At 54.7% G+C, this 14,603-nt stretch overlaps 1 protein-coding gene across 3 annotated transcripts in view; it reads left to right on the top strand.

The window, feature by feature from the left end:
* The window catches only part of SFXN5 (sideroflexin 5), a 95,432-nt gene that overhangs the window by 49,472 nt on the left and 31,357 nt on the right, over positions 1-14,603 (top strand). For all 3 annotated transcript variants that reach the window (XM_004582802.2, XM_036496689.2, XM_058667969.1), the window contains 3 exons: positions 455-511; positions 1,786-1,851; positions 11,317-11,407. In XM_004582802.2, coding sequence (XP_004582859.2) covers positions 455-511; positions 1,786-1,851; positions 11,317-11,407 — 214 coding nt within the window. The remainder of the gene's footprint in view (positions 1-454; positions 512-1,785; positions 1,852-11,316; positions 11,408-14,603) is intronic.

The raw sequence follows: 14,603 nt of genomic DNA, 5'->3' as shown, positions 1-14,603 counted from the left end.
AGGAGAAGAGGTCAAGATCTTCCTGAGTAAAACTAAGGGCGTTTGTGTCTTTGCTGGAGGTGGTGCAGGACCCTGAGCTGGGGGCTGGGTGGGATGGGTTCCTACAAGGTGCAGGGCTGCCTGTTGCTACAGGAACCTCAAATCACGCTCCTGTACAACAGGTAATACAAGGCTGACGTGGCAGGGGCAGCAGAGCCACTGGGGCAGGGTGGATGGCAGGGATGGGCATCACCACATCCATTCCAGACTTGTGACTGCAGGTGCTAAAGCCAGCATGGTCTCCAGGAAAAGGAGACAGTCAGTCATCTGTGGGAAAGATGGAGCTGTCTGTGAGGCTGGACACCGTGTCGTGGCCTCCCTGGCATCATGTCAGGTCCTCCCATGTCAGGGCCAGGGACCTGGCTTTCAGAATGGGGGAGGTGACCACCCTGACTTCTCTCCCTTTGCCTTGTAGTGGCTAAACCAGAGCCATAACGCCTGTGTCAACTACGCCAACCGCAATGCTACCAAGGTGAGCGGGACCACTTGCCGCCCAGGGGCTGGGTCATCCTCCCTGGGCCTGGACCCACACTGCCTGCCCTAGTCCCCTTGTATAAATGGCTAGCCCTCCAGCAGGGGGCAGTAGACACAGCCCATCCTTGGCTGTAGCCAGCAGAGTGTGGGAGCAGGGACCCCTCTCGGGAGGAGCAGCTTCCAGGAAGTGACTAAGATACTTAAAAGAGGAGTGTGGTGGGTGCAGGTCAGGGGATGAATTCTGCTGGCTTCAGAGTTCTCCCACACAGGTCTTGAACCGGAAGGATGTCACACACCTGGGACCTAAATTCCCTCAGAGTCTCCACCCAGGGTGCCTAGATGCTGTCTTGGTATCCCCAGCTCCTAGACTGCTGGCTAGCAAGCTAAGGCTGCTTCTGAGAGGACCTATTCCCTGGGACCCCCCCCGCCCCCCGAACTTCTGGGATGAACACAGGGTGAAGGCTTGTTCTGCCTTCTGTTGCTCAGGAAGGGCTGTCACACCCCTCTGGTCAGTTCTGTCCCACCTCCCCGCAAAGGCAGAGGGAGGGGAAGGACTAAGGTTCCCTGTGGAGGCTGTTAGTTGGGGGTAAGGGAGGTCTCAACATTGTCTCGGGAAAGATGAGGGGGATCGGAAGCTGACCTGGGCAGAGCCTGCCACTCATGCTGCCTCCCTCTGTTTAGCTGATTCCAGGGACCTTAAGCCAGGCATCTCCCATGTTAAGATTGTAGCAAAGGACATGCTCCTGAGCTTTCTCTTGATATTCTAGGTTGGAACTTGGCAAGGGTGGTAGTGTTGGTGGTGGTGGTGGATTTTTCCATACAAGCACTGGGTAGCCATCATCTGGTGCCTCAGGAGCCCAGGGCCTAAGACCCAGGAGTGCCCAGCAGCTCATCACCTCAGCAGAGCCCCAGGTGCCCCCTTCCACCCGATGATGTTTGGCCACCTTCAGCCATTTGAGATATCAGCACTGTTTGCCACAGCCGCAGACACTCACCTCCAGCTGGCAGTGTCTACCAGGGAGCTCTCTGGTGCGGGGCAGAAGTGGAGCGGGCCCTTGGCATCTCCCAGGATACTGCCACCTAGTATTTCTGGGTCAGGTGATGGACTCAGGGAGGCCTGGACCCCTTGGGCTTCCTGAGAGTCCCTCTCCTTAGTCCGCCCTCCAAGGCTGCCGGGCACGAGTGCTTCTTGCTGGCTGGGGCTATTGACAAGTGTGGGATGTCGGGGCTTGGAGCACCCAATGGACCTGGAATTCTGCCTCTGTTTTCCAGCCTTCTCCTGCCTCCAAGTTCATCCAGGGCTACCTGGGAGCTGTCATCAGTGCCGTCTCCATTGCTGTGAGTAACTACCCCCACCCCTCACTCTCCCAGCATCCCAGGTGAACCCCAGTGTGAAGGCCAGGCTGAACAAGGCTAGGCGCAGAGGTGAGGCACAGAGGCTTTCCAGGCAGCTGCTCTAGGAGGGACTCTGATTGATAGCAAGAGCACACAAACAGGTGCTAGGAGAGTGGCTTTCAAGGAGGGGAGCCTGCAGGCACAGGGCAGCACAATGTCCTTGGAGGGCCCGTGTTCATCCCACAACTTATCCCAGTGATGCCAAGTTCTGAAGGCCTGGGCATGTGAAGGTCCTGAAAGCTACAGGAAACAGAAGCATCGGTCTCTCAGGACTTGGAGGACAACAGCCATTCGCTAGAGGTTTGCAGACCGAAGGAATGATGGGTGGTTGGTCTTTGCTTGCCAGACACGGGCAAGGTCAGTGGCACAGGTGAGGGCGTGGGCCCTGACTAGAGCAGAAGGTCATGCTCCCAGGACCACATCCACATTTTCCCTCCCAGTGAGCCCACCCCCGTGCTGACATCTGGAACTCTCTAGGTCCCCTCTGGGTGGCCTCCATACCCAGTTCCAGGAGGGTGAAAGCTGTCTTTGTTACTCTGCCATCTACTCTTTGTGCAGTTAGCATATGGGATTGGTAAGAAAAACCATGATTAGATGATGTGAATCAAAAACCATAACTGCACAGTGAGAGAAGTCTCAAATAACCATCTTTTGGTAAAATCCACTTGCAGCGTGTTTCCAGTATCATTAAATAAACAAAAGCATTGTTCCCAGTGATGCGGTATCCCATGATTCATACTCTGTGGTTCACTTTCGCCATTAAAGGCTTGAGGTTGTCCTGAAATGGCCTCATTTGTGTCACTCCCACGTGGACTGTTATTGCCGAATCACTGTGAAGTGGGGCATCCCATCCTATGTTCATCATCTCGTTCCTTCCCTAATTCTCTTTGTCTCCACACAAAGGACCCAAGCATTGCGGGTCTGTTTGGACATGTGCCAAAAGCCTGCCATCCACACCCTGGTTGTCCTACAGACCAGCAGACTTTTTTTTGTAAGTCGGAAAGATCGGGGATTTGCTGGGCTGAGGCTAGGAGCTCTTCCAACAGGGGGAAAAGATTAGTTACCATATGATAAGAGCAGCCCATGAAGGCCCAGCTCATCAGCTTGAAAATGCCCCTTCCTCCCTGAAGAAGCGGGCAGGGGTGGGAAAGGTGGTGACCTGGTGGCGGCCACTGTCCCAGGGGACTTCTTTCCCCTGCAAGGCTGTGTGAGGGGGAGTCCTGGAATAGCGCCCAGCTTCTCTGAAGGACGCTCTCTTGCGTCTCCCACAAAGGACCACTTGCCATTCTGCTACCCAGGACTCAAGCTTGCCCAGATTCAGGTGGTAGAGCCCTGAAGCCCAGGCCTGGCCCAGGTTTGGAAACTTGGGGGCCCTCCAGGGATCCCAGAGCTGGGATCTCATCTGGCAGGGACTAGGGGACCACCACTCTGGGCTATGTCCACACAGGTGCCACTCTGTCCTCCTCCCCGCCCAGCTCCAGGGCCACCTGCAGGAGGCCCTCCTTTATCACCACAGCCCATGCACCACTCCCCCTGCACATCCTGAAAAATTTGGTGCACCCCACACTCTCCAAGGTGGCCCCTGTCACCATCCTCTCATTGCTCTGCAGCTTACATATTATCCCCAGCTGGTTGGCAAGCCAGCCAGACAGGCATAGGCACCATGCCTTGCCCCCTGCAGAGGGCAGCACGAGGGACTGCCCTGTCCATACTGATTAATTACGCTGCCAATTGATCACCGGCCCCGTGGCCCCTCGCCACTCCCATTCGTCCAGTCCATCCATCCGTGCATCTGAACCGTGGCTGCAGCGTTCTCCTGCCTGGCGTCTTCACACAGTGAGGGACTGACTCTGGCAGATGGAGTGGAGTTTCTGACTTGGAAAATCGGCAGCTTGCTTGCTTTTCTTTTGTGTGTGTGTAAATCCCAAAACCTCCGGAGAAGAAGCCTTTATTTTCTTTTCCTGGCCCTTGTTCTTCAGAACCCCAGGCCCCCACGGCCTCATTAACTGATCTCCACTTCAATTAGTGACAAATCCCCTCCCAGGGTGAGCCTGTTAGGGGGAGATGACCTGCAAACAAGTGTCACGGCCCCAGTGGTTGGCCCTGCTCTGGCATTAATTAAAACGAGTCCCTACAAGCAGGCAGCGCCGAATGGGGGGAGGAGAGAGCTGACAGGCCGAGAGCAGGTCCCTGGGACAATAGCTAGAGTAGAGGCTGGCTCCCTCTGTGGAGCCTGGAGAGCTCTCTCCCCACCTCTGTGGGGCCCCTGACTCTGACCAGCTGCCACTGCCCCTCATGCCCCACCAGGAGTGAGGCATGTGCAGGTGAAGACTGTGGCAGGTGCGGGACCCCTGGGGCGGGGCTCACAACCACCCTCTGAACCTTCTAAATAGACTTGGCAGACTTTGGCTGCTTGCTTGAGAGTCCAAAAGAAATTCCGCCTGAAGTTATTTTTGAAATCTAACAGTTTGCTGTCTTTTAACAAAGGAAGCCTCTCTTCATCCTTGCCATGCTTGGTCCATCCTGGAGTTTGTGTTGAGTGCTCCTGTGGTCAGGCCTGGCTGGGCTCCGGCTGCACAGGGCATGAGACCCTGACCCCTTTAGGGGGCATGGTGTGTGGCAGCTGAAGAGACTGGCATGGCCTTCACTGGGCTGAAAGGGGGAACTGAGCCCGCACTGTGGCCCTGTCCAAGTCACGTGAAGATGGTCTGAGGGTGTCGTGGGACCAGGAGAAAGGCCACCACTCATGCAAGGCCATCTCCTACAAGGACAGACCCACCCAGGAGACCCCATGCAGGCAGGCAGGTGTCCAGAGAGGGCACAGCATGCAGAAAGAAGGAGAGACTGCAGAAACTGAGAGCCAGAGTGTGGCCACCGTGGGGGTCATGTGAGGGTGGGAGGTATTACTGACTCAAGTGGAGCAGCAATAGCCCAGTGGCTTGCTCTGCAGTACAAAAGCAGCCAGGAACCTGCATGGCACTGGGGCTGCGGGCAGAAGTGAACAGGAGGAGTCTTGGATGGCTGGCAGCCCCAGCACACAGGCCATTGGCATGGGCACAAGTCTGAGAGTGGACTTGGGGCTGGAGAGGGAGGCTGTGGGCCGCAGTCCTGCATGGCCAGTTGGGGGCTAAGATGTTTCCTGCTCATCCTTCCCCTATTGCCCTGGAGCTTACTCCCAAAGTGCTGGGTCCTGGGAGGTCCTTCCTCTGTAGGATGCAGTACGTATCCGTTACCCTTCACTACCAGACAGTGCTGCACAAATGGGGGGTCCTGTGGGCCCCCTAGGATGAGCCCCAGGCCTCCTTGATGGTCAAGGAGTAAATAATGACACTGAGTGAAACTTAGTGCCTGCAGTGGGACACGTGCAGTTGAGTTATTCATTCCCACCTTGCAGAGGAGGAAACTGAGACAAGGGGTGAAGACGGAGCTCACTCGGGCTAAGCCGCACACGCTTGTGCTAACACACAGATCCTGTTTTTCTCCCACTCCTCTGCTGTGGCAGATGAGAAGGTGAGAAAAGCCAAAGTGGCCTTCTGAGCTTTCTGTGTGTAGACTGTGATCATACCCCTGCCAGACAAAGCACTGTAGGCTGCAAAGAATCATTTCTAAAGTTTATTCAGTTATGAAAGGAAAAAAGGAGAGAGAAAAAGACATCTTCCACCAACTGACTCACTCCCAAATGCCCTCAATAGCCAGGGCTGGGCCAGATCAGAACCAGGAACCTGGAAAGCTGTGCGAGTGGAAGGGACCTAACCGCTTGAGCCAACATCTGCTGCCTCCTGGGGTTGCGTTAGCAGGAATCTAGATCTACACTCCAATATAGGATGCAGGTTGCCTGCCTTGGAAGGCATTTTTGAGGAGGCTCTTCTAACACCTGGCCCGCCTTTACAGGTGGTTCTTGCCTTTCCAGCTGTAGTAGATTCAGTAGCATATACCTGTCCCTCATTCACCATGTCCACTGCCTCCCATAGGACAAGCTGGCTCTGGTGGGGCAGCACCCAGACCCTGTGCTTCTCTCGGGGCTCACAGGAGGCAGCAGGGAGAGTGCACCTGTGAATCCGGGACCAGAACATTGTCACACAGCTCTCACCCCAAGTGGCTTGGGGTTTGGGGTGCCCATTACATGAGGCTCATAGCAGATGGTGGCACTGGTTGTGGTGAGTCATACTGCAATGCAGCTTTGCATCTGTTCTGGTGAGGATAGGTGGCTGTCCCTTCCTATGGGGAAGGGACTGATGGAATCAGCTTCCCTATGGGTGGCCCACTGGTCCCTGAGGGCATTGGGTCAGGGGTCAGGGTTGATTACTGCTGCTGGCAGACAAGCCAGGAGCCAGGAGGGTGCGGCTGGAGCAGCTGACTGGCATTTCAGCTGGTACGCAGCTCTGCTCCCAAGCTCATTGCCTAGTGGCAGCCTGGCTAGGGTGGACAGCTGACCTCCACAAGAGCCAGGGTCTACCTGGTTACCGGGCTTCCGCTACAAAGTGTGCCCTCTGCTGGACATTTCCATCTGCTGATTCACTCCCCAAATGGCCATAAAGCCAGAGCTGGGCTGATCCAAAGCTTCTTCTGGGTCTCCCACGTGGTTGTGGAGGCCCAAACACTTCCATCCTCTACTGCTTTCCCAGGTGCATTAGCAGGGAGCTGGATTGGAAGTGGAGCAGCCAGGACTCGAACTGGGACCCTATGGGATGCCGGTACTATAGGCAGTGGCTTCAGTTACTGTGCCATGGCACTGGCCCCACTAGAAACATTTATGAAACACCCACTTGTTTCACCAGGAATTCAGTGAGGGGAAAGAGCCGCGAGTCCTGTGCCTGGTGCTCAGAGTTGGTTGGGATAGGTCAAAGTCTTCCTGCTATGTTTTTGAATCAGAGGCAGGTCTTCCTTCAACTCAACAGTTTTGGGGAGGCTGAAAAAAAGAGAGACTTAGTGAGTGTGACAGGCACACAAGGAAGTTCCAGTGTCTTTGAGAGACTGTCAGAGGAGAGCACTGAATGATGGTGATGGGGGTAGCTGCATTTGAGCAGGAAGCGAGGGGGCCATGGAGCAGTGGGACTTTAGGGCTCCAGCAGGGTTGGGGAGGGTGGCACCTTGTAAACCAGCAGGGGTGGCCATGCGGGGTTGAGTGGTTCCTTAAGGGTCCTGAGAAGCCGATCATCCAGTCTGAAGCCATCTTGGTAGTTGCTGTCCAACCTGAGACCACCTTGGCTGTTGTCACCAGATGGAGGGACAAGAATGGAGGCAAGGAACCCCGTGAAGGGCAGGTCATCTTCTGGGAAGAATGGACGCATGCTGAATGGTGGGAGTCAGGAATGAACAGTGTGGCTGCCCCCCCCCCCCAAGACACAGAACAGGGAGCTCCCACCTAGGGAGGTGCCCAGGAGGGGCTCCTGTCCCGTCTGAGAAGACTCCAGGGCTTATGGCTTGAGCAAAAGAGCCGGGACTGGGCCAGAGGATGGGGTGTGTGTGATGCAGACTGACAGAGATGAGGCTTCAGGAGCCCAGAGGCTGTCAGTGCCAGCTACATGGCTCACAACTCTACAGGTCCACCTGGCCATGGTCCTTGGTGCCGCATAGCTTCCTCCCTACCTGTGGAAGCTGCTGCCTAGCCAGTCTACCCTCCTCTCCCACTGGCCTCCTGACAGCCGCCTATAACCAGTTCACCAGTCAGGTGGCCAGAGCTCAGACGGAAGTGGTATGAGACGTTCATTCTCTAGTCTCAGGCCAACTCTGAACTTCCTCGGATCCTGCATCCCCCAAGACCTCCCCCCCACTGCCAGCTATCCCAGTGCCACTCAGGCAACAACGGTGCCCTGTTTGTCTCCCCACCACCACCAAAGTAGGGGCCTTGTTTGGTTAATTTCTGTTTTGTGGTTTGCTTGGGAGGCTGTTCCAGCAGACCCGGGGGGATGATCCATGGCAATTGTTCTGCGTCTCATTATCTTCCCCCAGCCCGATCATTAGCTCTGATTTTCTGATCGCTAGCTGCTGTTTGTGATGGGTTGTGTGCCATTAATGCCAGCTGGTTCCCTTAAACAGGACCTACCATGCCAGGGAAAGCGAGCTGGCATTCCAAGCCCCCAGTCACTTGGCTTTTAATTTTAATGGGCTCCACCAAATGTTCCAGGCCAAAGGGTCTCCAAGGAACAAGAGCAGACGGGCCTGCAGCCCACCCTGGGCTCCTTCCAGGCTAGGTCCTGGGTGCTGGGGCCAGTGGGCCAGGACTGCAGGCTGCAGAGGACCAGCGGCAGTGGCTGTGTGCTTCCCCTATATTCATAAATCCCAGCCTGTCCATGCTGAGAAGCCCCAGTGGAGCCCAGAAAGAGGAAAGCAGAAGAGACCTGGGACCAGTGCATTGGTTTCTCTCTTCTTCCTCTCCTCATCCTTCAAAGAAGTGTCTACTTGAAAGGCAGAGTTGCAGAGAGACAGACACACAGAGGCAGAGAGAGAAGTCTCCTACTCTCTGGTTCACTCTTCAGATGACCACAAAAGCTAGGGCTGGATGAGGCCAAACTCGGGATCCAGGTATTCCTTCCTGATCTCTCATGTGGGTGGCAGGGACCCACTTACCTGGGGTTATTTTCTCCCACTTTTCCACATTATTGGGAAACTGGATTGGTGATGGAGCAGCTGGGACTCATAGTGATGCTTATATGAGATGCCAGCCTTGCGGGTGGTGGCTTTGCATGCTGGACCATATTGACCCCTATTCTCCCTCTTCCTTCTTCCCTGGGGTTGGGGAAGGTGAGACAAGGAGAGTCATTTACTCCAGACAGGACCGCCAGTCCCAACTCAGGGGAATAATGGCTGGCCAGGGAGGAGCTGGCTCCAGGAAAGGTGAGGCAGGGCTGAGCGCAATGAGTGGCCATGCTTCCTGCTGCCTCCAGCCCTGTCCACACACCCCTCCCTCTGAGGCCCTCCCTCTAAGCCCCACTGTCTGCTCAGTCCTGCCCATCTGCTGCGTTCTCTCCACCTCCGCCAGCACTTCTTGCCTCTTCCCAAATGAGTGTGCTGGGTTTTGAACTTACAAGCTACTGGGGCAGGAATGGCTCAAGGGCTGTATCCTCTCAGTAGCAGCTTTGCAACTAGCAGGTTGTAGGTTCAAATCCTAGCCTTTTCTGGGCCATCATAGCTGCCTTCCTTGGCCAAAGACACCTGGCTTTTGGAACCTGGCTCTTAACTGGGGAAAGGGGTAACAGGCTAGCCAACAGCCTGGTAGAGGGGCTTCCACTAAGGGGTTCCACTTGCCAGTGTGCTGAGTACCCTTCCTCCTCCTCCTCTTCAACTTGCACACCTGTTCTCTGGCCTCCTTGTCTGCCCTTCTCTTGGGGACAGAGAGTCACTTCTGAGTCCCTTGCTGTTGAAAGCTGGGCGACTTGGGCTTGATGAATGCGTCCACATGGCAGGGGCAGCTGGGCCCTGTGTAGCTGGCACCTCCACAACCTGCGCTGCTGTACCAAGGCCAGGTGTCTGAGCTATGGCACATCTCCCACCCCCAGCCTATCCTTGAGTCAGCAGGGAGCGTGTCGACTGGTTCCTGAGAGTTATTTTGGAGACAGAGTGGCAGCAAGGCACTCGGGAGCCAGGCTGGGTTAGTTAGGCAATCCCCTGGATACCATAGGAGCCTGGTAGGCTGGTACTGGCTCATCTTCCTGCAGCCTGAGCCTTTCATCCAATGCTGTACTCCACCTTGACCACTGTCAGTCCCCAGGTTCCCTAGAGGTCATCCTGAGGCAACAACTACAACCCAGCTTGAGACCAGAGTTAGTCCTGAGGGTGCAGAGGGACCTGTGGGCTGAGCTGCCAGGGTAGAAGGCATCACATGCCAGGCATGCATCAGGCTGGGAGTCCTGCCATAGCCCTGCTGTCCCCTCTGCTCGGGAAAGCACTGGCCCCTGTGTGGGGAAGCCGGGGCCTCTACTCCATCTCCTGACTTGGATGGTGCCTACATTTTGTCTTTTCTGTGTCCATGCCAATGTTCATGGTCTTTCCTACCCCAGATAGTTCTCCCCCTCTGCCAGGCCTAACCTCCTTACCAGCCTTGTGTAATCTCTCCATACACTTCCTTGATTGTTGGTTCCCACGTTCAGTCCTCATTCACCACTCTAGAATATGTACTGTGTTCCCTTCATTGCAGCTTTAAATGCCAAACAAAGATGAATGAGGCATCATAACCCTTTCCCAGTGCCATCAGCCTCCTGAGCTCAGAGGGGACTGTGGGCTGTGATGGAGGCATTGGCCATGGGGGAGGGGAGTGGCACTGCCTGGGAGGGCTGATGTCATTCTTACTTGGCTCATTGAATTGAATCCTCCTGTGTGCTATAGTGGTGCCCAGTGGCTGGATGTGCATTCTAACAGCAGCCCTGGGGCACTGCAGCTCTCACTATCCCTTCGCACCAACAAAGAGACCAAACCAGAGAGAGCTTGACATGGCAGGGCTAAGATGCTGCCATGGAACTCAGAAGACAGGGCTGTGGAGTGCAGGAGGGCTGCGTCCCCTGCCCAGGCACCAGCGTTGAAGGCCCCGTGGCCAGAGGCCCATAGAAAACACTGGCGCTGAGGGGGTGGGGTGCTGGGAGTACAGGATGGGGTGGGGTGCAGGTTCCAGAGGGTGAGGCTATTGTGTGAAGGAGGTAACACCTCCTTCTGCAGGTCTGGGAGGGTTGGCCTAGGGCTGGACCCAAGCAAACAGAGCCTGGTGGCCTGGGTCAGGGAAGGAGCTGGGGTCCGGGAGAAGGCAGGGTGGGAGGCCAGGGCATCCCCTACCCCCTCAGCCTGCTCTGAGCAGCTTGCCTTTCCTTTACCTCAAAGGTATGGGGTCCCTTATAGGGTTTAGAGGTTGAGGGGGACTGTGGGCTTCCTAACTCACTTTGTTTGCAGACTGTGTACCCCCTAACAGCAACAGCCCTTCACCTCCTCTGCTGTGTGCACGCACGTTTATTTATGCTCTTCCTCCATCCACAGGCTGGTGAACAAGAAAGCTGGGCAGTGGTGTCCTATCTTTAAAAACAATTTTGTTTTGAGAAGCACACAGAGAAGAGAGGGAGAGAGGGAGCGAGGGAGGAGGAGAAGGAGAGAGAAAGCATTTGCTGGTTCACTCCCCCAAATTTGGCGATGATTCAGGCTGGGCAAGGACCCAGGTCTAAAGCTGGGAGCGAGAAACTCAATCCAGTCACTTGAGCCCTTGAGTGCCACCTCTCAAGGTCCGAGCTGGGAGGAAGCTGCAGTCAGGAGCCAGAGGCAGGAACTGAATCCTGCTATGGCACACAGAACGTTGAGGAGATATGATGCATTGTCAGATGCTGAGGATCTGGCAATCTGGGGTACAGAGCCCCCTCACACTCTGCTCCTGCTCGCACAGGCCACTGCAACACCATGCACTTTTTTCTGTTGTTCTTCCTCTCCAAGGTGGGCCTTAATGTCCTGGTTCAGAAAGCCAACAAGTTCACCCCAGCTACCCGCCTTCTGGTCCAGAGATTCGTGCCATTCCCTGCTGTAGGTAAGACCTGCACCGTGTGCAGATATGTGTGTGTCATGCATAGGGGGAAGTACTGGGAGGGGCTACCAGAGGGCCAGCTGCCCTTCTACAACCCTCCAGCGGGCTGCAGGCTGGAGGAACTGCAGTAAAACATGCACGTATAGAAGAAAAGATGATAACCCCATGACCAGCTCTCCATTCTGCTTTCAGTGCAGGAATTCGTAACCTGGGATCAACAGACAGAACGTGAACTCGAGTGGGAAAAGCACTGTCTCTAACCTCTAACAGAAGTCTAACATTTCCTTGCATGGGGAATGTAGGCAGCCAAGCATGGTGGGAAGCAGTCCCTGTGCCTCTGTCCCCAGTAGAAACCACACATGTTACCAGCTCATGTTACTGCTGTGAAGAAGACCTTAAGATGGCATCTGTGCTCATCGCTCATTCAAAGTTATTTTTTAAAGATTTATATATATATATATAACATATATATATATATGGCAGTGTAAGAGGAGAGAGAGAAAGAGAGAGAGTTCTGTCCACTTCCAAAATCACTACAATAGACAGGACTGGGCCAAGTTGAAGCCAGAAGCCTGCAATTCCATCTGGGTCTCCCATGTGGGTACAGAAGCCCTCATAATGGAACCATCTTTTGCTGCTTTTTCAGTTTATCAACAGGGAGTGGACTGGAAATGGAGCACTATGAGGTGAACGGGCTCTCGCATATGGGGTGCCAGCGAGATGGGTAGCAGCTTAGTTCCTGCTCCACAATGTTGGTCTCATCAAACTTAACATATTGGATACTTTGGTAGACCTTGTTATCTCATTCACCAGGAAGTACATAAATGTAAAAAGTACATCTATTACCAAATCATTAACATTTTCTGATGATCCTGTTGACTATGATCTCGTAATCCTCTGCATTTGGTTCTATGCCCTCAGAAACATTGTTACTGGGGGGGTGCACAGGTTTCAAACCTCAGAGTCCGGGAGCCCTTGCCTCATTCTCAAGTGGTTGTGGGGTACATATTCTGTGTGTACAGCGGTTCCTCTGGCTTTCAGCCAAGTCTCAGTTGGACTGGATCTATGAGCCAACAACAGGTGCTCTGGTCCCAGATCCTGGCGATGCCACAAAGACAGGCCTGGTTCTTTTAGAAACCTATGCTTTCCTGTGCAGTTCTCTCAAAACTGAAATACATAACATTGAGAGCAACATGAGGCAGTTCAGTCTGTTGTCACTGGAGAAGTACAGGGACACTTTAAAAACTAGTAGCAAATGGAATGAAAAGATAAGCTTCCTTTGATGCAAACCAAAAATGGACATTCAGGCATATCCAGGGTCTTTAAAATGTTCATGGAAAATGAATATTAGAAAATAAAACTTTTTGCATCAAGATAAGCTCGTCTTCAGTTCCATCTTCCCAATAATCTTTGAAATCCCCTCAGAAGGAGGTACTGGAACCACCATGGTAGAGTTCCCAGCTAGTTCCACAGGACAAAGACGGGACTGGCCCAGCATGGGGCCTTAGGTCCTGTTACCTCCCAGTGTCAGGTTCCCAGTCTGAAGTTGGGAGATAGACCCAGGCCCAGGTGCTGGTCCCGTCCTTGACCTACAGGGCCTGGGCCTGGTACCCAAGCTTGGGCTCGGGCCTCAGGTGACCCTGAGGTCCCAGAGGAGCTCATGAGGCTGTGGACCAGGTGGCATGCAGGGAAAGTGCTCTGAGCCACAGACTGCTCCTGGAGGAGGGGGAGGTGGTTCCTGTACAGCCCCACCTTTTCTGTGCCCCAGAGGCTAATGAACTCCAGAACCTACCCCCGCCTGAGACTCTGCCAACCCAGATAATTGCTATAGCAACTCCACACTTTTAATGAACTCTCAGCTATTTCTGTCGCGGGCCATTAATGGAATAACTCTTTAGATGTGACTTTGTTAAGGGGCCTAATTGAGCAAACGTGGCTGCCCAACTGGTGTCGGGCTGGGGGTCAGAAGCAGCCTGGGCAGGGGGCAGCCTCCGGCTGCACTGGACTGGATCCGAGGCTCAGGGTAGATGTAATCTGTCTCAGGCCAAGCTGAAGATAAGAACTTTGCCAGGGGCCCATTCCAGCCCTTCCCAGCTGCCATCTTGCTGTGTGACCTTGGGGTGTGTGTAACCTCTCTGGGACCCATTTAGGAGAAGTCTTAGACCCTTTGGTCTCTGGGCTCCAGCTGCACTGCCCTCCCATCTTCTCACTAGGAAGGCACTTTCAGGCTGCCCATACAGGTCCAGCCACTGGCAGGCATCAGAGCACCCTGGGTACCCCCGGCCAGCTGCACAGGTTTCCCGCAGCATGCTTTGCAGCCCTGACAACCATGGCTCATCAGGATTCTGGGAGAATTAGGCCCTTGCTGCTCACCTCCTCAGGCCCAGCTGTCCAGGTCTTGGCTGTGTGCCGGCCTGCTTGCCACCCTCAACCTCTCTCTCTCCTCTCCCCCATGCAGGCTTCCAGGCTTCCAGGCTTCCAGGCTTCCAGGCTTCCAGGCTTCCAGGCTTCCATGCTTCTAGTTTCCCCAGCCCATCCCAATCCCAGCTGCCCAAGGGTCGGTTGCTGACTGATCCAGTTACTACTGTGTGAGATGAGTGGGCGTGCCCTCCCTGTCAGGGACTCAATGACCGTCTGGTCTCAGACCTCAGGCTGTCCAACCCCTGCCCTTGACCACTCTGCACCATACCCCCAGCACCCTGGCCAGGACCCAGGATGTCTGAAGCACATGACATGCTGATGGAGCCTATGCAGTGCTCCTGCCTTTTGATGCAGGCTGGACCGGAGCCTGGCCAGCATTGACAGCTACTGAGATACTGGCTCGGGAGGTGCTTTCCCTTGTAGAAGGCACTTTGCTCTGCAGATCGCTGGCACCATGGAGAGGCAGGACCACTTGGGTATAGTGAAGTACTTGCATGGGAGTGGAAGTGGAAGAACAAAGCTATAGTGCTGGGAGGGGTGTGTGTGTGTGTGTGTGTGTGTGTGGCAGGGTTCCTAAGCAGCCTGCTGTCCCCTGTGATGCCCATCTTCACAGGCAACTGGCACTCAAGCTCTGGGAGAACAGGAGGCTCCTGGGAATCTGTGGCTTTTCCACCCCTGGTGCTCCTGCCCAGCCTGAGGCCTGCGAGAGCAGAATGCCTGGTTCCTGCACCTCTTTCCCATATCTCTTCCTCCAGGAATGGAACCTTTCTTTCCTCCC

The sequence above is a fragment of the Ochotona princeps genome, chromosome 8, assembly GCF_030435755.1.
Source record: "Ochotona princeps isolate mOchPri1 chromosome 8, mOchPri1.hap1, whole genome shotgun sequence".
NCBI classification, from domain to species: domain Eukaryota; kingdom Metazoa; phylum Chordata; class Mammalia; order Lagomorpha; family Ochotonidae; genus Ochotona; species Ochotona princeps.
The sequence above is the reverse complement of the archived record's forward strand: the minus strand, read 5'-3'. Positions and strand labels throughout refer to the sequence as shown.